This window comes from Eretmochelys imbricata, chromosome 8 (assembly GCF_965152235.1).
Source record: "Eretmochelys imbricata isolate rEreImb1 chromosome 8, rEreImb1.hap1, whole genome shotgun sequence".
Lineage (NCBI taxonomy): Eukaryota > Metazoa > Chordata > Testudines > Cheloniidae > Eretmochelys > Eretmochelys imbricata.
In genome coordinates, this window is record NC_135579.1 from 22,599,763 (window position 1) to 22,623,815 (window position 24,053).

General features: G+C 41.5%; 1 protein-coding gene across 1 annotated transcript in view; it reads left to right on the forward strand.

The window, feature by feature from the left end:
* HTR4 (5-hydroxytryptamine receptor 4) overlaps nucleotides 1-24,053 on the forward strand; it is a 215,942-nt gene that overhangs the window by 97,887 nt on the left and 94,002 nt on the right. Inside the window, exons 3-4 of the mRNA XM_077825045.1 lie at nucleotides 8,330-8,455; nucleotides 11,150-11,350. Coding sequence (XP_077681171.1) covers nucleotides 8,330-8,455; nucleotides 11,150-11,350 — 327 coding nt within the window. The remainder of the gene's footprint in view (nucleotides 1-8,329; nucleotides 8,456-11,149; nucleotides 11,351-24,053) is intronic.

Consider the following 24,053-nt stretch of genomic DNA (forward strand, 5'->3'; position numbering starts at 1 on the left):
CTACATGCATCCGATGAAGTGACCTGTAGCTCACGAAAGCTTTTGCTCAAATAAATTTGTTAGTCTCTAAGGTCCTCCTTTTCTTTTTACTTCTATTTAAGTTCACTCTGGGGCACAGTACCACACAACTTGTGGGAATAGACTGTAGAAATTTCATAAGTTCTCCCTGGTGGCTCAAAAATTGTTGTATATGTAGGGGGTGCATGTGGAAGATATGCAAATAAATGTGCATTTCTCTGCCCATTCTATATTGTGTTTCTACACCAATGGGGACATACGTCTCCTCCTACATCCTCAAAAATTAGAATGTAAAAGTCAGATCCTCAGCTGGTGTAAAGGTGCATAACTCCATCGACTTCAGTGGAACTATGCCAGTTAGAGCAGCTGGTAGTCTGGTCCTGAAGCAATATCCTGCTAGTCCTCACTTGGAGTCAGCCTCTAATTGTGCCCTTTGGACTCCTGGAGCTCTGCAGAGCTGCTTACCTCTTGATGCTGAAACGCTGTCAGTGAGATTGCTAGTGTTGCCAACCCCAAATGTTCAAAAATCATGAGTCAGTCTCACTAAAAATCATGAGATTGGCTTTAAAATCATCAGATTATATAAAAATAATAGATTTGGTGGGGTTTTTTATTTGCCTTCTGCTTTTGGAGCCTTTAGGGTGCACTAGGGTCACATTTTGAAGCTTTCTCCGCAGGCATGAGGACTAGAAACTTACTTTTTCTTCAAGAATGAAGGCTGAAATCATCACACATCCACTTGACTCCAGGAGCTCAGGCTTTAAGAAAAACAATAAATTGGTTAGTCTCTAAGGTGCCACAAGTACTCCTTTTCTTTTTGCGAATACAGACTAACACGGCTGTTACTCTGAAACCTGTCAATACTTATCATGAGACTCTCAACAGAAAAACATGAGAGTTGGCAACACTGGATTTCCTAGTAACTATGGCTCAGTCCAGGCCTCTTTTAGGATTTCCAGAAAATTTTCTGACCAAATAAATTCATACCTTTGTTTTCCTTTGTGGGGTATTCCTTTGGTGTCAGTTCAGCCATGATGACTTCTGCAGATGAGCCCAAAGCTGGAAGGGGTTAGATAACAGGCTGATTGCCATCTTTCCTCTCTGAATTGGTCTGTTCATACAATAGGAAGGCTAGAATCACAGCAGAAAACTGAGTGACCACCTACTGCCCTGAATGATCCATGCAACTCCTTACTAGCAAGAAACAATCAAGAGTATGTGGCACTCCTACTAACTGAGATTGTCAACACCTCATTTGCAGAGACAAATCTACCTACAGTGCACCTGTAGTCTGGCCAGTACTCAAAATGTCATCACTCAGCACAACTGGCTTCTCCCAGCTACTGCCCAGCATCCCCCCTCCTGTAAGCAAATCCATCACTCCCATTCCTGAGCAAGCTAAGTGGGAAGATTGCCAGGGCCCACCTCTCACTTCACCTAGATGCTACCAATATCCTTCATGAAGAGCAGCTGGCTGAAGCTGAGCCTGAGTGTGACCTAATAACCCCTCAATGCCAGCTAGCAAAGGGTTCACTGTTCTGTAACAGCAGGTCTGCCAAAGTCACTACCCCAACCACACTGCTGTCATAGTATTCACCCAAAAAGGTTCTTGCGGGGGGTCTAATGGAAGCTCACGTCACACTGATCCTCCTAATTGTTGTGTGATGTATGTACAAGTGATAGTTATGAAGTTATAGGTATGTATTGAAAATATGTTTAGAATCTGTGTCCCAGGAAGGGTTGGCAACTCATTCTGCCAGACAAAGGGATGTGGAATCACATGCCTTGGTTCATATGTAAATCAAGCATTGTAAAGCCAACACAAGGGAGGTTCCATTTACATGTGAAAGTCAACAAGAAAAACAGGTTGGGGGAGATGTGAAACAAACAGGAGTATGCAAAGACACCTTGGAGCCAGCACCTTTAGGACAGAAACCATAGGGAGTTGTCCTGACTTTGGGCGTAAGAAGAAGGCACCAGGACCCCTCTTTTGTCCTACACTTGAAGGGGTAGCTGGGTAGTACAGTTATACCCAACCAACCTTGGATCAAACGCTGCAAGAAAGAGCTTAGGTGAGAAATTGCTTAAGACAAAGTTAGCCTATTAAAGTCTTTGTCTAGAAGAAGCGTGTTATACTTTGTTTTGTTTGTAACCCATTGTTCTTATTGCCCTGGCTCACTATCTCATAAATCTTTACCTTTGTTAATAAGCTTACATTTGTTTTCAGTATGAATAGATCACAGTGCTGTGTTGTTATATAGGAGCAGATACTCAGTTGAAACAAACAAGCTGATGCGTGTTGCTTTTCTCTTGGGAGTAGCGTGCCTGGTAATTTTTGTGCATGTCCAGTGACAGGGGATGGACACTGTAGCAGGATACTTTCGGAATGGCTCACGGGCTGGGGTGCACCTACTGTTAACCTGCAAGACAAAGTGGGGGCTGGCAGGGCCCGGAGGAGAGTGCTTGAGTGGCTGTAGGGCTAGCAGTGTCAGGGAGCTGACCTCCAGCTGCCACATGGAAGACTCCCTCATGCTTGAAATGGGGGTGGGGTAATGAGGTGACCCGTGTAGTCCTGGGCACCCCGAGAAAGTGTCATACTTGGAAAGACTGATGCAATGCTAATGAGGAGAGGGATGCACTTTGAAGAACCTACCACCCTTATAGCATCACCCTGCCTTTAGAGAGTCCATAGCCTGTGTGTCCACCTGGACTGTTCACTGCTTCTAGATACCGCAGTATCCACGACTGCCTCCTAATGTTAGATTCAGACTTAGCCACAGAGATGCATGTTTTTCTTATATCCAGGTTTGATGGTTGTCCTTTTCTGTATCTCAGGGCGAAACCAAGGCCTGTTAGAAGCTATAATTGGTTCAGAACCCAGCAGCCTGGCTGCCCACTAATAATAGGGTGACCAGATGTCCCAATTTTATAGGGACAGTCCCGATTTTTGTATCTTTTTCTTATATAGGCTCCTATTACGCCCCACTCCCTGTCCCGATTTTTCATACTTGCTGTCTGGTCACCGTAACTAACACAGGCCACCAAGAGCCCATTGTTCTCAGGCTCTACTCTGCACAACTCCCTGGTGAACATCAAGCCTAATTAAAGGTCTCAAAACCCTCCATGGACTGGATCCGAACTGTGTGGAAGATCCTGCAAGTTCAAAGCCTCCCATGACAGTTGCATTCCACTGGGTCAACAAAACTGTCCCTTGCAAAGGTGAAACTCGTGTGAAACTCCCGGCATGCAGGCTCACAAAGATGGAGCTGACCCCAAAGGACAGTAAATGATCACAAACATTGGCACCTTCAGAACAAAATGCAAGGCCCACTCTTCCTTCAGCCTCCTCTTCCCACACCAGCAGCACAAACCAACCAGCTAATGCCCTGTCTCTGCTGACAGGAGGGGAAAGAAATACATATAGCATCATATGTACACTTCAGAATTCAGAGAAGTGTTCTGGTATCATGATGATGGGCAGGTATCATGATGATGGGCACCATATAGGAAAGAAGGAGGGACAGAGAAAGATAAAATAGTCAGACAACTCTAAAAAAGCAAACAAAAAACCTAGCACCATGAACAACTATGGCACTGTATAAATTAACCCATCATCATCTTCACGGTGACGGCGTGTACTGCCACACTCTCCCAGGAGGAAAAGGAACATCTTTTGTATAGAGACATTCAATGCAGCCTGACATTTTGTTTCACAGATGCAGCCACTGAGCTACCATTAGTCTATTATGAATACTCCGTTCAGGCAGGCACAATTACAGTTCCCTAATCAAGGTGCCTTTGATCATAGCAACCCCTTTGTTTCTGGATGCTTTTAGTCCCACTGTGTTCCCAGCAAGTGAGCCTGTGGCTGTAAGACCTGCCTTTGAAGTTGTCTTTTGTTTTCCCCCTAAATATAAATGGTGTCTTCCTCTGCTGAGGAACGTTATTAACAGGCTGGGTGTTCTGACATGCAGTTTTGCTCAACATAACTCGTGTTTTGGCAAGTGCATAACCTACCCCAGCTGTGCAATAGCCATCTGTGGAAGTATCGAACAACGGGGAGAGAGAGTTCTGTGCATCTCCAAAAGAGGAAAATTACCTTGTCCTTTCTAGTTTTGCATAATTCACATCAGACAAGGACTGATTCTCATTGGCTGTTTTCTGGTTCTTTTCTAAAGCACAGTGATGCACGGCAGATTAAGTTGTCATAATTATCAGCATCTTTTCTCCTAACACTGTCAGGAAAACTTTTATTTCTATGGGAAATAAACTCTTTCAAATCAGATGTAAATAGAGGGAAGTGGGAGAGGGAGAATGTCCAAGGATAGAAATCAGATGACTTCCTTAACACTCCTTTTCTTAGATCATCCACATGATCACTGACTCATATTGGATGGTGGCCTGGGATTGTGGAGTTAGAAAGAAGGAGCAAGGAGTTTAGATTACACTAATCAGCTTGGTTATCCATCAGCGGTCTTTCCTGCCGCCCCTTGGGTCTGTGCAGACCATGGACTGAAGAGTGAGAAGTGCAGTAAATGGTAACATTTGTCTAGCTTTGAATTGGTTGGTGAGTTTACAGAGGTGGAAAGCTGCCGGGAGCTAGTATTGGCCATGCTATGAGTGTTCTCAAAAGTGGGGCAGAGGGAGGGAAGCACAGGAGGTGTGAGGGAGCGTCCATGGACAGATTTCAGAGCAGCAGCCATGTTAGTCTGTATCTGCAAAAAGAAAAGGAGTACTTGTTGCACCTTAGAGACTAACAAATTTATTTGAGCATAAGCTTTGCCAGTGATTAAGAGTCACGTGAGGACAATTGTGGGGACTAGAAAAACAAAACCATTCATTTCTGCAGCTGTCCAAGAACCAATGACCCAAGGCAGCTGGAAGCAGAGCTCCTCAACAAATGCTATGAAACTGTAACTGTGCTACAGTGAAGGCTTGTCAACATTTTTGAATGGAGCAAGAGACACATGTTGGTGATTCTCTAAGCCTTAATTGCCCTCACTGAAGTTGCGCTGAGTTCAGTAGACATCTTCCTAATTAAGTGTAATTTCCTTCAGGTGCTAATAAATAAATAAACCCCATCCTTGTCTTGGGCATCCGTGAAAGGTTTGCACTTCCTAATTGGCAAAATTTTCCAGCTGAACCTCACCTGTAGTTAAATTTGACCCTTTGCACAGAATGGTGAAAACCTCAGTCTTTATTGCTCTAAAGACAGGTTTCAGAGTAACAGCCGTGTTAGTCTGTATTCGCAAAAAGAAAAGGAGTACTTGTGGCACCTTAGAGACTAACCAATTTATTTGAGCATGAGCTTGTAGCTCACGAAAGCTCATGCTCAAATAAATTGGTTAGTCTCTAAAGTGCCACAAGTACTCCTTTTCTTATTGCTCTAAAGGTTTCACTGGCACCAGCATCAAAAAATCTCTTCTTTGGGTGAAAGAGTGCAGTACTCCTGCTGTTGTGGCCACCATCTGTGCTGACAGGAAAGGAGAGGCATTTGACCTGTAGGGTTAACACCACACCTGGAATATCTGCACACCTGCCATCTCACAGTGCATTGGTATTACTCCCAAAATGTCACCTCCAGAGGGGCTTCGATGCTGCCAGCTGGCATAGAACTTTTTCCTGTGGAATCTGGGTAGGTATCTGGGAACAGCCTGTAGGTATCTGGGAACAGCCAGTTGCCTGCTGTGACGTGTTAAAATCTGAAGGTTTCAGAGTAGCAGCCGTGTTAGTTTGTATCCGCAAAAAGAAAAGAAGTACTTGTGGCACCTTAGAGACTAACAAATTTATTTGAGCATAAGCTTTCGTGAGCTACAGCTCACTTCATCGGATGCATGTAGTGGAAAATACAGTGGGGAGATTTTATATACACAGAAAACATGAAACAATGGGTGATGATTATCACTACAAAAGGTTTCTTCCCCTGCCAGCTCTCCTCCTGGTAATAGCTCACCTTACCTGATGACTCTTGTTATAGTCTGTATGGTAACACCCATTGTTTCATGTTCTCTGTGTATATAAAATCTCCCCACTGTATTTTCCACTACATGCATCCGATGAAGTGAGCTGTAGCTCACGAAAGCTTATGCTCCAATAAATTTGTTAGTCTCTAAGGTGCCACAAGTCCTCCTTTTTTTTAAAATCTGAAGGTTCCCAGTAGAAAGCATACAAAGCTGTGGTGTTAAAAGCTACATCATCACATGTTTTCTCGTGTGTGAAAGAGGGAAATCTTGGGAGGGGCTGGGGTGTACAAACATAGGGGTTGCTTTGAGCCCAGCTCAGTTATAATACTATCTTCTGCACTTGTTTTGTAACCTAGCTTAACTGGCTTCAGGACAGTATAACCAGTGATGGTGTGGTTAAAAAAAAAAAAAAAGAAGAAGTGAATAAACTAAACTCTATATTCCCCAAATGAGAAATGGGTAAACTCTGTTTACCAGGATTACCCTTGACTTCGTTACTAAGTATAATACCTCTGTGTATCAAGTATAAAGGGTTTGTGATGAAGACAGAGCATCCTTTCTCCTCTCTCCCTCATATACTTATAAATATTTTCACTCCAAAAACTTGCTAAAGTCAGTGTTAAGGAAACATGGGTGTTATTTCCTGATCAAAACACTAAAAAGCAAGGAATTCCTAAGTTAAGACAACACTCCAAGCACTAGCCTGTTATCATCATGACACTCCAGCACAGTAACACACTAATATCCTCTCTGCCATACTCATGTTCAATTCAGCAATACTGTCACTCAGTACACATCAAAGTACTGAAAACTTTTCAAAATAAAAGCTTAGATTGTGGAGCATCCACTCAATGACAACATAGATTCCATGATGAAGATATTTGGTAACCGTTAGAAAGGATATGGAAGTGGTGTAACCAGTAGGGTTGGGACATCAATAAAGTTTAAAGGGAGCCTATATCTTAGCTTTTGCCAACCTAGAAAGGAGTCAATTAGCAAATTTCATAAATCAGAAATGTATTTAGTAGCTATATCCTAGAAAAAGTTACCTATGAAAAAACGAAAATTCTGAGGGAGCATTTAAAAACGATTATTGCTCAAACTAATTGGCAGATTTTCAATTATCTGAAAATTCTCACAAAATTCATTCTGTATTTTAAGTCCTTCTTGTTCTGTACATTAGGCGAAGATACACTATTTTATTCCTACATTGTGAAGAGGATTTTCCTGCTTAAATCCCCGCTTCAAGGGCAAATCTTAATGCAATCTTAACTATAGAGACATTACAGAATCTCCATTATCTGAACACACACCCATCCACACATTTGTGTAATAAATAATACTTTTGTTTTTAAAAGTATGTAGTAATTTTGGATATCTTAGATTTTGGGTATCTCTTGTGGACACCAGGTAGACTAGGTTAAAAAATGAAAAAAATAATTTCACAAAAAAATTCAAAGTGTTGATCTAATTTTGAAGGGTTCAAAACAGAACAATTTGTATTTTTTTCCAAAACGGTTTTACTTTTCATATTTTTTCTCTTCTTTCTTTCCTTTTGCACAAAAAATTAAATACATAACATTAACCATGTCTAGGGTTGGGTATTTTAACCCTTTTCCAAATTTTTCCTTTTTCCTTTTGCTACTTAGCAAATTTTTGAAAACTTTTCTAACTTTAGAAAAATTACAAAGTAGCAACAGTAAAAAGTAAAAGAACAATGACATGGACACCACTAATTCTATTGTATTCAGTGGGAAAAAAGGAACAAAAGGAGTGCATAAAGGGAAAAAACCAGAAATACAAAATGTCACAATTCTAAAATTTTCAGTTTTGGTGAAAGAACGGAACATTTTGAAAAAAAGAAAAAGCTTTTCAATTAAAAAAAAAAGATTGAAAATAAAATTAATGAAAAAATTCATCCAGCTCTACTCAGATTGCTCTGATTTTCAGAAAGTGCTGAGCACCTACCTTTGATAACTGGACCTTTTTTATCTCAAGTTCAGCACCCAAAAAAATAGCTCTTTGTAATCAGTTTTTTTAGCCCTATGGTGAACAGGCAGAGTATTTGCAGATATTGTACATATTAACCTTTCCTTTGAAAACTCCAGAACACATACGTGTCCCATATATTTTCCATAAGTAAGAAAATTTTAACACAAAACAGGTTTTTTTTTCAAGAACATTTTCCCCAAATTCTGGTGCAGAGGCAGATTTCAGAGGAAACTGTGGTCAGAAAGAGTTGTTTAAACTCATGCATCTGCCTGAAATTATTTGCTGAAAGCTTGTGGCTCAAGACACCCTCGTTTTCCCTGCCCTCCTCTGATGCATTCTCTTTTTATGGTTTCCAGTTCGAGTGAGGGGTTCGGCGTGGCAGAGAAGGTCGCACTGCTCATCTTTATCTCGGCGGTTATACTCATGGCCATCCTGGGGAACTTGCTGGTGATGGTGGCAGTATGCAGAGACAGGCAGCTCAGGTGAGCCAGCATGCAAGCCCACTCAGTCCCCTCCTTTAGGCAGAATTTTACAAGGACACAGCCTTGTCATTTGCATGGGCGAGGGGGGCAAAAAACAAACCAAACCCAAACCCAGACAGCTAAGAACATAAAATGTTGTGATAAAGATGAATCCGATGAAGTGAGCTGTAGCTCACGAAAGCTTATGCTCAAATCAATTTGTTAGTCTCTAAGGTGCCACAAGTCCTCCTTTTCTTTTTGTGATAAAGAACAGTCTCTCCTTTCTTCTCCCCACCATTGAAGTCATGGCAAAGTCAGACTCTGATAGGGTGACCAGATGTCCCGATTTTATAGGGACAGTCCCAATTTTTGGGTCTTTTTCTTATATAGGCTCCTATTACCCCCCACCCCCTGTCCCGATTTTTCACACTTGCTGTCTGGTCACCCTAGACTCCGATATTGTTCCCAGTGTGTCTGGACTCAGATTTATACTGCAGAAGTGTGATCATTTTATTATCCAATCATTATATTTTTAGCACTCCAGGTATGAAAAACAGATAAATCACTTGCAGAAAGCCACACAGGGAACTCTAGAGAAGCATTACAGCACCTTCCCTTTCCTATTCCAGTTCCTTTTAAACAAAACATGTCAGAAAAATGCAGGGAGCAGGAGCCGTGTCTGTCACAATTAGCATGTTACCAGGATGCAGCAGGGCATACAGTGGGGTTTACAAAGGAGCCTAAAGAAGCGAGGCACCCAGCTCACAACAGACACTTGGGCACCCCCCTTAGATTTCTTTCAAACCTCAGCCAAGATGGAACATGGTTTCTCTAGTGATAGTTGATAGCCTTTGGATTCTGCAAATGTACCTCCATGCACATGACTAAAAGCACTTCAAATCCACATTTCTTCCATCCAAAGCCCCACCTGCCCCAGCTCTGCTAATAGAAAAGGAGTACTTGTGGCACCTTAGAGACTAACCAATTTATTTGAGCATAAGCTTTCGTGAGCTACAGCTCACTTCATCGGATGCTAATGCAGCTCTACCGTGACTTGCAGTTCTGCCTGCTACTCCAGCCCTGAGCTTCCACACAGCTCTGCCAATGAGTCGAATCATGCAGCCATTATCTTTTTCAACTGTCTTCGCTAAAAACTGAAAGAAAAATTCAAATGAATAATGATTAACGTGCAGGTAATAAAATTAGAGACCAAGTCTTATTAAACTCTATTAATTCTCAATGTAGAACAGGTTACCTAATAGTATACAACTTACAAAGAGGACAAACAAGTCATATGTGTGGACTTTGCTTCCGTTATAAAGACTGCAGGTTATCTAGTCTAGTGAGACTCACACAGTCACTGGACAGGGATACGATAAGCCGAGCGTTTCCCATGCTATAGTAGTAGCTTGGGGACCTGCTAATTAGCAGTTCGTCATCTGACTGTCAGCTTCTGAGAGCTCCCTCCTTATACTGGCAGGTTAGCTTTAATCAGGCTGTGTGCAGCACTGGAAGTGCTGAGGAAAGTCTGTCTGTTTCACAAAAGTCTCTTTCTCAGTCCTCCTCCATCTTCTCCTGGGGCATTTGCTCTCCTTCCACCTGTCCTGCACGCCTTAGAAAACATATTCAAGCATATTCATGTCACCAACTCATTTTCTGAAAGCCCAGACCTTCAACATTATCCCTACAGAAGCTCCAATTGGGTAATGCTCAATCATCTCCTGGAAGCCCAGGCCTTTTATGCTGTTACCATAGCGCCTTTGTCTCCTACTTTAGCTGCCATCTTCAGAGGGAACAGGGCTTCCCGAGAAACAACATGACATTTCTTCTTATATTGAAACTCTTTGCAGGTTGCTAGAGCCCACTTTCCTGAGGGAATAACAAGATGGGAAGGAGAAGAGGGTGTGTTTAAGAGTACAACTATATTACAGTCAGAGGTGAGACTGCAGCGCCGGCAGACCTATCCGAGCTAGGTTTGATCTAGCTAGCACAAATAATAGCAGTGAAGCAGCACGGGTGAACTGCTCAAGGATCCTGGGTGGGCTTGTACGGTGCTGCTGCAGCTTCACTGCTATGAGTACTTACACTAGCTAGATCAAAGCTAGGTTAGGTATATCTATATGTCCCGCAGTCAGACCTCTGACTGAAATGTAGACAGACCCTAAGACACCCTGGTAGCTGCAGAAGGCAGAAGATGAGCCTTGACTCTTTGTGACTGCTTAAGAAGTGGGTGGTTTGAGAGAGGCTTGATACTTTTATTAATGTTTATGGCAAGGCTAGTGGGATAAAGAGGGAAATCAAACATAGAGGCCACAGAGCACAAGGAAAACAATAGAAAATGCTGGTGCTTTCTTAACGTTTATTAAGAGCCACTGAAAATGCACTCAACTTGAGAATCTATTTGTATTTGCACAGTGCTGCATTCTGCACACATAGAATGGAAAGTGGTACATATAACATGCTAGTTTGGTCACACAAACTGGCATGTGAATGCCTAGTTGCATCTTTTGTGTGCACAGGTAGAAACACACCTGCAGTTATTCAGGGGACCTTGTGAACAGTTGGCCCCAAAACCAGGAAAGTGATTAGGGACAACCATTTAAAATAGTTTAGAGGTAGGTTAAAGGACCCTTTAGTGAACAGTTGGGTCTGTCCGCACATGGGATGTATCGCTTTGAGAAGTCCCACTGAGTTTTTTTAATATATGTCTTGCAGGAAAATCAAGACCAATTATTTCATTGTCTCACTTGCCTTTGCGGACCTGCTGGTGTCGGTGCTGGTGATGCCCTTTGGAGCTATTGAGCTGGTTCAGGATAACTGGATTTATGGAGAGATATTCTGCCTGGTCCGAACATCTCTAGATGTCCTGCTCACCACAGCATCAATCCTTCACCTGTGCTGTATCTCCCTAGACAGGTATGAGCAGAAAGACATGTACAGGGTACATGTTCTTGCCAGCTGTTTCTTTTGTCATGATGGTCTTAAGAAAAAGTAACATATCCAAGGGTTCTTTCTCAGTTCAGAGGCATGTATGAATATGTTGTATAAGTGTAGCACAGCTGTAAACATCTTACCGTAGCAGCTAATGGAGAGAGCACACTGAAGCTTCATCAGTGTAACAAGAGTTGAAGAAAGGTATTATTTATATTGATAGAGTGAGTGAGCTCATCACCGCTGGTGTAAATTGGTGTAGTTCTGTTGACTTCAGGAGCTGAGGCTCTGGCTCAGTATCTTGCAAGAACATGTCCATTGTTTCTTAAAAAAAAGATATTTAAAACATATATTACAGAAGAGACTCCCGGCAGTCACAAAGAGCTATTCCGTCTTGGTGCAGCATTTTGTACACTTTTAGTAGGAGTTTGTCTTCTTTTGAAATATCAGGTATTGGTCTGGAGGCTGGATTCCAGACTTGATTAGCAACTGGTTTGATTCATTATAATGAATCTTATGTCCCCAGGCATAGATACACCAAATTACGATCCGGCTTTATATTCACAATGCTATCTCCTTGACATATGTTTAAAGTGCATTTGGTTTCTACTTCTATTATTAGCAGCTGCATAACCAGATGAAAATTATATTAAAGTATGATATATTTTGGCATATTATTACGAGATTGTAGAAAAAAATAAACAGCAGCACTTAATGTTTATAATGCTTGCTATTCCAAGGCATTCTTGGTCACTTTTAAACGTCTCTTGTGGTGATGGCTAATAAGTACAGCTGGTATAACAACAAAAAAAAGCAATTATTTTTTGTAGGATATTTTGAAACATTTTTGCTTTTCCAAAATTTCCTGTGAAGAAATTAGTTTTTTCTACAAAACCAAAAAACAACTCCTCCCTGAAAGCCAAAACTTTTCACTGTAAATTTTTTCTACCAAAAATATGTTTTGATTTTTGACTTCCAGTTTTTCTAGAAAAACTAGATTTTTTTTGAACTCACAGAAAAATATTCTATAAAAAGTTTCATTGTGGTTTCATCAGAAAATGTTTTGAGATTTTTTTTTTTGACCAGATGTACTAATAAGTAAAGGTTAAGCTTTGCATTCTAGGTTCTGAGGAGAGAGGAACTTTTCTGATTTGAATGACAACTAATATTTAATGGCAAATAATTGTCAGGGCAACTATTATTTATGTAGTGTTTTGTCCAAAGATTCCAAAGCCACCTACACACTTTGCAAGATATTTAATATGCTGAATTCACGACTCAGATGTAGCTTTTCTTTGGGGTGGGACACAGCAGCTGTTTAACAGTACACTGCAACACTGTGCAACAGTTCAGAGTGGCAAGTGAAGCAATCATTCATCTGAATGAAATGGAAGAGGATATTTTGATCGCCAAGACATATTTCCTGCCTTGGAATGTCATCTGGAATTCAAGATAGCTGGCCTGTGAAAATGAAGCATTAAATCTGAGGGTGCCACCTGAGACATTCATTACCTCAGGGAGGGTCACAGACTTCCATTTTTAGCTGATTATCAATCAAGCAGATGTTATGCACTGAGCTGCGAAAATTGAAATGCCTGATAAACATTTGCCAAGTTAGCGAGTTAAATCCTCCAGCCTTTAATTAAACCCAGTGGGTCATAGAGACATGAGAACACCAAGGCCATTCGGCTGCCTCCCGAAAAAAGTTCTCAGACAATTATAGTGAAAAGATCTCTCCCCATTGTGGGTTTCTTGCCTCTCTTTGAAGAGCAAGACCGTACCCCTTGAATGTAGACCCCAGGCTCTTGTGTCTACTCCACACAAGCTGCTTTCCACTTTCTGCCTGAGCCTGTCGAACTTCCCATGAAATTCTCTGTCTTCTGAGGGCTGCCTCCTTCCGACAGGGAAGGTGCTGAGATTTTTCGAGCAACAAGCAGAGTTTTGTTTCTCATTAACTTTGTTAGAGCCGCTATATTTGAGTCACTGTTGGATCAGTTACTGTCAAGATGTGTGGCTTGATTCTAATGTTCTGGTGATGCAGATCTTGCAATGATCACAGTTTTATATGGAAAGAAGTTTTTGTAAACAAACCTGAAACTTACTATATGTAGCCTGCCCAATAAATCAAGGGCTGCTAAAAGTACACACCAGCTTAAAGGGAATCTGCAAGGTGATGAGGACTCACTTATTCCTAAGGACTTGGGCCTATGAAAAAAACAGAGCTAGTTTGGTTCAAGGAAGAACAGAGGAAAGCAGTTTATAAATCATGTGAGTTAAGTGAGGGTTAATAGAAGAGTTAACTGAGCAAAGGGGAGTCGAAAGGGGACAATTGGAAGGTAGCAGCGAGAATGGGCCCTCGTGTTCTCAAACCTTTCCATATTAGGGGCTGTTTGTGAAGACTGTGAGTCTCTGGTGGGCCCCTTCCCGCCTCATCCCAATCTTACAACTTCTCTGTGGCAACTGCATCCCTTACTCACATGATGGAAACTACTGCAAATAGTGTATCACAAGGTACTGGGGTTTGGAGCAGCACAGACAGAAATGGGAGCTCAGCAGTACCACCTTGTGGGCCACCCATCTGAAGCTCATCATTAAAGATGCGGGGGGAAGCCCAGACTTTTTCCAACAGAAGGCTGAAGCGCTAGCACTGAAACCATGTGAAAGTGATGGGTACCACTAATTTGGTAGTGGATGCAGAGGATGCTGTTGCAGTATAATAATGCAGTGCAGTTATTGCATATTGCAGAGTGTGTCTCTGCGTGTTAATATACAATGCTATTGTTATGTGTATTATGGTGATATCTAGAGGCCCTAGGATCAGGCCTCCATTGTGCCAGCTATGTACAAACAAGTATAAAAGGCAAGCCCTGCTATAGGGATCTCAGTATCTAGATTCGTGAGCACAAGCAACAGATGGAAGAAACAGACTAAAGAATGGGGTGGGAGGTAGGCAAGGAGAGAGTAATGGTAAAATGAGTTACTTTCTCATAGTAAATTCATAGTCTCAGCTCTCCACCAGCCAAGCCCTGCTGGATCTCTGGTGAATTCAGTATGATGGGGCCTATGAAGCAGGGACTGTACTTCATTTTTGTACAGTGTCTAGCTCATTCAAATACATATGCTTTGGGAATGTCCATTTGTGTATGCATTCTGGAATGAAGTACTTCAAATAACTATCATGAGCTTAATCCATGACCTCCCTTGGATAGTAACATTTTTCCAGTAAAAAAACCTATATGTACCTGTTAGCAAACCAGGTTAATTTTTGGGGAGAGCTAGTCTAGTAGGTGAAAGATTGAAAAATGGAAAAACATCTGAAGATTTAGGATGAGAGAGACAGAGACTCAGCATGGGCATAGCTCTGTTCTGGCAAAACTCTCTTTGACTTCAGTGGAAACAGAGCTAGGCCAGTGCTCACTTCTTTTGAAGACACCACCCTTAAACATTATGGAATGGTGCATCATGACTCCGAGAGAACTACCAGACTGAGGGCCTTATCTTGCAAGGTAAAGATATCCATCAACTTCCCATTGGCTTCAATGAGATTTAAGGGTGCTCAGCAGTCCACGTGGTAGGGTCCTCAGAGAGAGGACCATTCCATTTAAATGGTCAGCCGAATGAACAGATAGGCTTGTACTTCCCTGAGACAGTTAGTATCCTGGTTTTGCAAATTTCATATACTGTGGTTTTCAACCTATCACTTATATAGAATATTCTTCTTCTTTTAGAATTTAAAATAAATTTTAATAGAAAAAGGACATATATATTCCCTGGTTAAAGAGTCAAAGTCACCTAGACCAGGTGCAGAACTGATGGAGAGCAATGAACCATTTTGGAAACCTTGGGATTTGCAAATTCCAGGAGTTGGATGCCACCCTGAGTTGGTGGGCCACAGTCATATCATTGGAAAATCTTATAACCGTCTGCTTATGAACTCACTGGCAGTTATAAATGGTTATAAACAGCAGAGCCCCAGGAGAAATCCCATAATATGTAGTCACAAGGAAATATTAGACTAAACAGCGGTGTAATCGTTTGAGAAGAACCAGAAGGCACTTAGAAACCAAATGAGTTATGAGTGCGCTGAAATTCTATCCATGTTTGAGAGTTAGGGCATAGAGATGCAATGCTTCAAACAGAAGGTCATAGCTCTTCTTTCCTTTTGGTGTTGTCAGGCTGGTCACTGCCAGATGTTAGGCTGCTGTTTCTGGGCACTCACTCTGTCTCTCTTGCTCTCCCTACACGTGCTGCTCTGTGTATGGTGTGAGAAGTGCTTTGCTCTGACTCAGAGGGAGGGGAGGAGAAATAAGCTCTCTAGGCTGGCTGCTGAATACAGTCTGACACTGGTAATTATCACAGCAGTTATCTGCCGCTCCATGCCTTCATGCAGAGAGACTGACATTTCTATAGCACAAGTCTGCTGAGAATTGCAGGTAATTCTCTGGCACTGTAATTTTCTTGATTCTCTTTTCGAAATGACTTAAAATACCTGCTACAGAAGTGACCACTACAGGCAATAAAGACCATGACAGAGCACTAGCAAAAACAGCCTTATGCAATGCTGTTCCTCTCGAAAGGTACTTGGATTTGCCATAGGATAATGAGATTTTCTCTGTCTATGCATGACATATGTTTCTCTCCCTCCCCTTACATCTCATTATGGAATTTCACCTGCAAAGTTACCTGGTCTGACTCCCTGGGTAAAATCCTGACCTCATTGAAATCAGTGTGTTTTGCCATTGACATCAAAGGGGCCAAGGGTTCACTCAGTATTTTTAACATGACATGTTATGTGTCCTAGTGCAAATGGGTGCAATAAACCCTATGCTCACTTACAGTGACAGTCTCATCTAAGAGAGACTAGAGGACATTCTGGCTTGTGAGGAATGGAGAATCCATAATCAAATTAGCTGTCTTTAGCTGTTTCCATTCAATGAGATTCTACAGAGATGAGACTGTTATTTATTCTGTAAAAGTCCCAGTTCCAAGGATAACAGCTGTCAAGCTGACGAAGGACAAAGTCACCTATTTTAGTGAGCAGATCCTCTGTGAGAGGATGTGTCAGTATAACCTTTCCACCTGTAAGAACAGACAAAGGAAATCACATGGCAGTGAATACTGGAGTCCTTTTCATAGTTAGGTTCCCAACACTACTGAGATGCATCAGACTTCTCTGGCCAGGTACTTAAGTTTAGTGAAATGCAGATGAACTATTCTAAACTGCTACAAATAAAATCAGTATGGAAGTGAGTCATGGAAAGCAATTTGCCAGCCTTCCCTCCTCAGAGTAACCCTACATCTCTTTTTTTCCAGTCTTCGCCATCTCTTTGGAGAGGAGTGATGGAAGCTGAATTTTTTTATTAAACTTATTACAGCAATTTGAAAAATGTAGCATCTTTCTGATGCACCCTCTACATGCTGGAGTCATTTTAAAGCAGATTGGACAAAGCGCCTCAGAGTGTGTTGCAGGGAACAATCCTGCATGGCGGCTGGATAAACCAAAATGACCACATGAAAGTCTTTTTCACCTCTAATTTCTATGCTCATTTGTGTCATGAGACTTTCCTTCTTCATTAACTTCCATCATCTATACTGTATTTGTGTCTCACTGACTCACCAATGTGATCTGGCAGCTTTCAGGAAATCTGGAAATTCCCATATCTCCGACCCATCTGTGCTACAATAGGCAATGACGATCCAGTGCACAAAATGAAGACAATGCTGCTTGCAGATTAAAAAGCCTGAAACCATTCATGTACCCAGGGTAAAATGATTAAAGACCAAAAGCACATTAACTTCCTCATGGGCATGTCCATTCAAGATTTGGCTACGAATGTCAACCTCTTATTTGGCTTATCTTGTACACAGCTCATTGATTAAAATGAATCCTCAGGCTTCCATCTCCATGTCCCATATTAGGAGTTTGGCTAGAAGAGCAGAGGGAAAGCAAAGACTGCCTTAGGACCCCATCTACACGAGGAACATGTATAACTGTGTTTAGGGTGTAACATGGAAACAGGTACAGTAGCAGTGGTGTTACCAGCCTAGTGTCAGCTCTCCTCTCTCAGGAGATATTGTAAAAGCACTGCAGCAGAGCTGCAAAGAGTGTCAAACCCCTAGGGTGAAATCCTGGCAGCAGTGAAGTCAATGGCAAAATTCCCATTGACTTCCACGAAGGCAGGATATCACTCCTGATGTTCATGAGTGGTCCTTAAATATTTTATGACTTTTGGTAGAGATTAATTAACCTTCACTTTCAAGAAGTTGATTCCTGCTCCAAAGCTCCCTTACAAGAAAAACAATGTAAATTTGAACTAGGAATTGGTGAAAACACTGAGATTCATGGATCCATTTGACAAGTTGGGGGCTGCAACCTGTATTTCTCAACTCTTAAATTTGCCACTACCTTGTTGGGACTACCCCAAGGGAAGTGTTCCTCCCTTGAAATAAAATTGCCAGTTGTGAATGTTTTGATCTGGGAGCCCCTGGAGTAGGGCAAGGTGGAAATTTCAGTGTCACTTCACTTCTGTTCCAGAAGTAAAAGATAAAAAGCCCATTTCTCACACACATTTTTAATAGAAACCACTAAAAGAATTTTCTTAATTCCACCAGTTCCTTTAAATTCTTTGATATTTTGATTTCAGATTATTTTTAATCATTGCAGAATGATCACAAAATATTATTGTGGGACTGCTACAGACTAAAAGAAATATGTGCACCTTACCATGCATTCTAATAGTAATTAATGACTGGACAGACCCACCATTGTGTAATCCAAATGCACTGTGCGTGCAACACTTGTTGATTATAGAAGGGATGTAGGAGGCTCAGAAAAGCTTCTGATTTCTAATCACAATTCTAAAATTTTCACCTGGAACTAGGCCTTCAGGCTTGTAAGGCTTATTTCCCCTCCCTCGTACAAACATTAATTGAGACTTGAAAAGGTTTCCAAGTAGTTTGATCTTTGCAGGGTTCTGCAGGCATTTCAGCCGGCTCTTCAGTCTCACTCAAAATGTTCACTTGGATGCTAGAGCTGTTGGAGAAACTTAGATGGAACCATTTTACACTGGAATGTGCAATTCTGTCAAAATTGAAAATCTTCATGAATTCAGGTCAGTTTATCTGGAATTTGGTTCTGAACAAAAACCCAGGAAAAAAGTTCTGACAATGTCAGAATGTCCCACTTTTTCAGAATGACCCATTTTGATTTTTTTATTTTGAAATGACTTTCCATTTTGTATTATATTATACAAAATAAACACTGACAAACCTCTGATACCTTGTTAAATATTATAAATATAAGTATCATAAAACAAAATAAAAGTCAACATCAAAGTCAAATGTTTCAGTTTTGTCAAAATGAAACATTTTGAATCACCCAAAACAATTTTTTTCAGAATTTTCCTTCCCAGAGAATTTTGAAATTTTTGGTTCTCTCTCCAATTTGGAATGAAGCCAGATTTTGAAACCTCTAAATCCTTAGTGAAACAAAATTTGTCTTCCACACAGCTCTAGTTAGAACAACGTTCCTTTGCTTAATCTATTACCAGTGAGTTCTCGGAGTTGAGGTTTAAAGTTTCTTGGCAAAGATGTGGATGTTTAATTTATCATTTTCCCCCAAGAGAATATTGAATCATGAAATTGTGTTTAGAGATGCAAGTAGATGAGGTGATCATGACGGACGGCACTGAAAAGATAACAGCAGCTACGTAAGTGCCAGGATTTCTGTCCAGGGGAGTATGACTCAGCCTAGCATCTAGGCACGGTTTATCACTGGCATTTCGGCAGCCCTGACAGCTAGGTTCTGCATGAACACCGACTATGTCCCGGCACATCTCATTGGGCCTCTTTTCTTTTAAGATTCTCTTGACAGGAGCACTTTTCTCTTGTTATTTTTTCTAGCTATTGCTATTCCATTCATTCAGACTTCACTGGAGTCTATTTTTCTAGCCAGTATTTTTCTGTGTTTCATAAGTCCCCTGCCTTTTGTTTATTTTATGGGCACACTTATATTTTTAGGAAATAGCATTGTTTATCTAATTCTCAGAATCCACTTTGGAAAGTGATTCTGTTGATCATTTCAGGAAAGAGCGGAAGGTGCCGCTTTACAAGACTTTTATTCAATAACATCTTGTATCTCTTTTCATTACTGTCTCTGAAAAATACTCAGATGAATTTGGCATTGCCTTCAGGTGGGGAAGCAGCAGAAACAGATGACCTGACCTTGGCAACAAAGTATAGAGAGCAGAGAAATGCAGAGACATGCAGATACAGTATTAGCAGAATGGTGTCAGAATAAACTGTTTTTCACAATGTGTCAGAAGTTCAATGTTAAATTGAATCCAGATTTTCTTGCCACTGGGTTATGCTATTTGATCATCTCTTTTGTGCTGGGGAAAGAATTAGACCTGAATATTTATTTATTTATAGCAGTTCTTTATGTATACCTAACCACCTGCTCTAGAAGTCTGTACAATAAAAACAGTGACATCACTTACAAAGAGACCAAGGAGAAAGAATAAAATCTTTCACACACAATGAACTTACCAGGACTAGCAATTAGCTCCTTCGATATATGCCTTTGCAAGCCAACTCCTTCTCGAAAACTGATGGGCACTACATATCAGCAGTCTTGAGCTCTGTTGGACCAAAGAAGAAGCAAGTTCCAGAGTCAAGGGCCCTTTAATGAGGATGCTTTGCCAGAAGCTGCCTCCTGTTTAAACCCAGGGATTGTTTGCCCAGTTGCCCTTGTACCCCACACGGAGAGGGGAATAAGGTAGGAAGACAGAATCCAAGCCATTTAGGGCTTTATAAATTGAAAACAACCTCTTCAGTGTCATTGGGGAGTGAATTGAATGTCAGTGTAGATATTGGAGGACAGGTGCAGAGCTCTCCACAGAGAAGGCACCACTAAGCAACTGGGCCACTGCTCTGCACTCGCTGAATCTCCTAATGGTTGTCAGGACCAGGCCCCTATACAGAATGCCCTGGAGATGATAAAAATATCAAGGTCCCACCTCATCAGACAGGAATGGTCACAAAACTTCTCACTAGGCACAGATGGGGAAAACCCCACTGATGTTGCTTGGATATCCTGGAGCAGGTGGGGATCCAAAAAGAACCTCAGGTTGTGAACCCGCATAGCGAACAGCAGGCATACTCTCCCTATCAGTGGAGCCAAAATAACCTCTGTCATTGCACCTAGCCTGCAAGCACTGCCTCAGTATTGTTTGACCGGTATCTCAGCCAGCTAAATCCACATCCAAATCTACATTTCTGTTTGGCACTGGTTACGTTGTCTGGCTACCCCGACTAAACATTTGCAGGTTCGCTATACAGCATGCCGCATAACAGATGCGTGTGTATATTAAGAGCTAATGTTAATGGAATAGAAACATGTCATGTAATAGTGATCTCCTACTGCTAAATAAACGCTAAGGCAAAACAGATGAGTCTGAGGAGTGTTGGAGCAGTAGAATGACAGTTGCTCCTTGTGCCATGTACAAACATTAATTAACATTAATGTAATGTTCAAACATTAAATTAACACAATCCCTTAAGGAGATGACATTCTGGAGCCTTAAAGTACAATCTTCCCAACGAGAAGTCAATATTATTCAATGAAATTTCTCCTGAAGAATTTCCCCCCTTCATGACAGGTTGATTTTGAGGGCTTAAGGATGGAGATGTGTAAGTATTGATCTTTACTTTACAGATGAGAAAATGGAGGCATAAAGAGGTCAAGTTACTTGCCCAAAGAGGGTGTGAGTGGCCAAGCTATGGTTAGAACTCAGGAACTCCTTGCACACTGACCGCTAAACAGTACATCTCCTTCTCAAAGCAAGTGAGAAAGCACCTTACTCATAACATTGCTGCTTAATAGATAGTGCTTTGGGAAATCATCTGGGTTCTGACTTGCTGAAAGTGGGTTATTTTTGAAGAGTTATTTTGTTTTAAATATTTATCAGTGAGTAATGATCAGCGATCTGACTATGTGGCACACCTTCCGTCTGGTACCATTTAAAACCAGTCTATAAATTCCCTATCCCCTTTCCAGCTACAAATGAACCCTGCCTCTTACAGCATTCACCTGAAGCACAATCTGTGTGAAAAGGGAATAGAAACTTGGGGGAAAAGAGGAGGGCAAGGTAGAGTAAATTAATACCATTTACGAAGGGTGGAAGACACGATAAGTAACGTTAGAAATGTTCCATAACAGCGTTCAGCTCTGTACTTTCTTTGCTCTTTAGGAAAATTCATGCAATGACTGCAGAATTCAAGGGCTGAAAGTATAAAGAAAAATATCAGAGCAGATGGTCATGGCACAGCCTGAGGGAAGCAATGTCCTTTACTAATCTTTACAAAATCCCTAGATATATTATAAATATATTTTGCCGCTATTGCTGCCAATTTCTTCCCCTTCCCGCAAGGGACTATGGTGGAGTCTTCCGTCTCTATTTGGCAACATGCATTTGTTTGTGTTAGTAGCTAAATTTACCCAGCTCCAATTAACTGTTCTCTTTAGGATTATTCCCCAGAATAATTATCTTGACACCAGAGGGCCATTATTTTTCTAACAAGGGTTTTCATTTTGTTAGATGAAATCATTTTTGGACATTTTCATTCTCCACCAGGAATTGACATTATTTGGAATACTGGGGGACAGTAGCTGGAATACTGGGGGCCGTAGTGTGTTTGCTTTGCAGGGAAAAGGGGAAGAGGAGGGGTTGTTTTAGTCAAAAATGGAAGAATCTGGTAATTTGGGGGCGATCTCACACTTCTTTGAAGCCACTTAAATCAAGAAAAGTTGATCCAATTTTACACTGCATAAATAAGTCAAGATGCTGCCTTTTAGATTTCAAATGGTAGCAGAATTCTTGACTCAAAACTTTATCTTCTCCATATTTTTGTGTTGAGAGAGTGTTGTAAAATTTTGTTCTTTACTGGACTAAAACAAACAAAAAACTGCAAATGCAAAGAACAGGGTTTAAGTAGCCAGATTATTACACAAGTTGTGACCTGCAAAGAAAAAATTGATTTTCACACAGGCAAGTGGGAAAGAAGAGTTTTCCAATGGGATTGCTCTTTCTCTGACTGTTCTACAAGGTGGCTGCGTACACCAGTGCACTTCATATGGAGAGAGCCTCCCAGGAATTTCCTGGCTGTTGGGACATGAGGACACAATTGGGAGGTGATGATTAGTCTAGGTTTTGCTGTGCCTTGGTGTATTATGCTGGCTGAACATGGTGGCTTCTTAGGATAATGTGGAAATAAATTGGTCCTACCCTGCTATACAAAGCAGATTGGAGCAGACAATACTGCCGTGGAGGGGTGTTCAGACACCGGGTACACAGCCTGCTTGTATGTGGCATGGTGTATCATAGCATGGAGGAAGAACAAACAAAAGTGACAGACTTTCCTCCCTCTCAGCAAGAAACTACTACTTTTCCCAGACACTTTATGGGGATTTTTGTTTTAACTTATTCAAATGAAAATGCAACACATTTTCCTCCGTCTAACTGTGTTCTTCTGGGTTTCATAAAACACGTGGCCCATGCACGGGATATGTATATGACAACACATCAGACAGATTTAAAATACAGAGAACACCCAAGGGACCCAGACTGCCTAGTAGAGGTGGGTGTGTAAGTACCTTTTGTAACTAAGGAGCAACCCTCATTACAGTGTACAGATACGCACAGCTCAAACAAAATTGTATTAGAAACCCTGCGGATAATTTAGAGTGGTCTCCTAGGGCCATGGAGTGTCTGTTACATAATTATTATTATTATTTTTTGTATATCAGCAGTGCCCATGGGCCCCAATTAGGATCAAGGCTTCACTGTGCTTGGTGCTGTGCAAACACACGCCATGATCTATACCTTCCACTTCCATGCCCACAATGCTCCCAACCAGCCTGAGTCACGAATATGCAGAATCCCTTCATTTTCCTTCCTCTCTTCAGTGCGCCCAGCAGGCGAAGGCTCCTTTGCAGTAATTAAGACTGCCATCCCATGAAGGTTGGTTTGATTATGAGGCACTGTATTTTCCTTTGGTTTTGCAGGGCTTTTGGGGGGGAAAGTCATTGTGGGGACAGAGTGACTCCTTCTATATAGCTGAAATCATAGCAGCAGACACCCGTGACTCGGGATATAGCAACTTCCTTGGCACAGCCTTAGGCCAGCATGACAGCTTTGGTGTTCTGCAGCAGAAATTCATGGAGAGAAATGAGGGGCATTTTCCTTTCTGTTTCCTCTGCATCTTCACAATCCCTCTCCGCTGTCTCCACAGTTTAAAGTTAGACAAGCTGTCCACAATTCCTGCTTCCAGGGAATGTGATCTATGTCTCCTCCCTGTGGAGCACTGAGAGCTGTTAGTTACAAACGTATTGTTAATAGGGGACATCTCACACTTCACCAGCATTTATGTCTGCTTCATGGCCTGATTTGTTTGGTAACCAGCCAGAAACGTATGAGTCCCACAGGCAGGAACAGGACACGTTTGCTCTTATGACACTTTGATTTTGTGAGCTTCATATTTTATCTTGTGTGCTCAGCTGATCCATTGGTTAGGGGCAAAGAAACATGGCAGAAATTGCCGTACAGGATCAGTCTAATGGTGTAGCTAGTCCAGTGTTCCATCTCTGACAGTAGCCCGCACTAGCAGCTTCAGAAGAAGGTGAAAGATG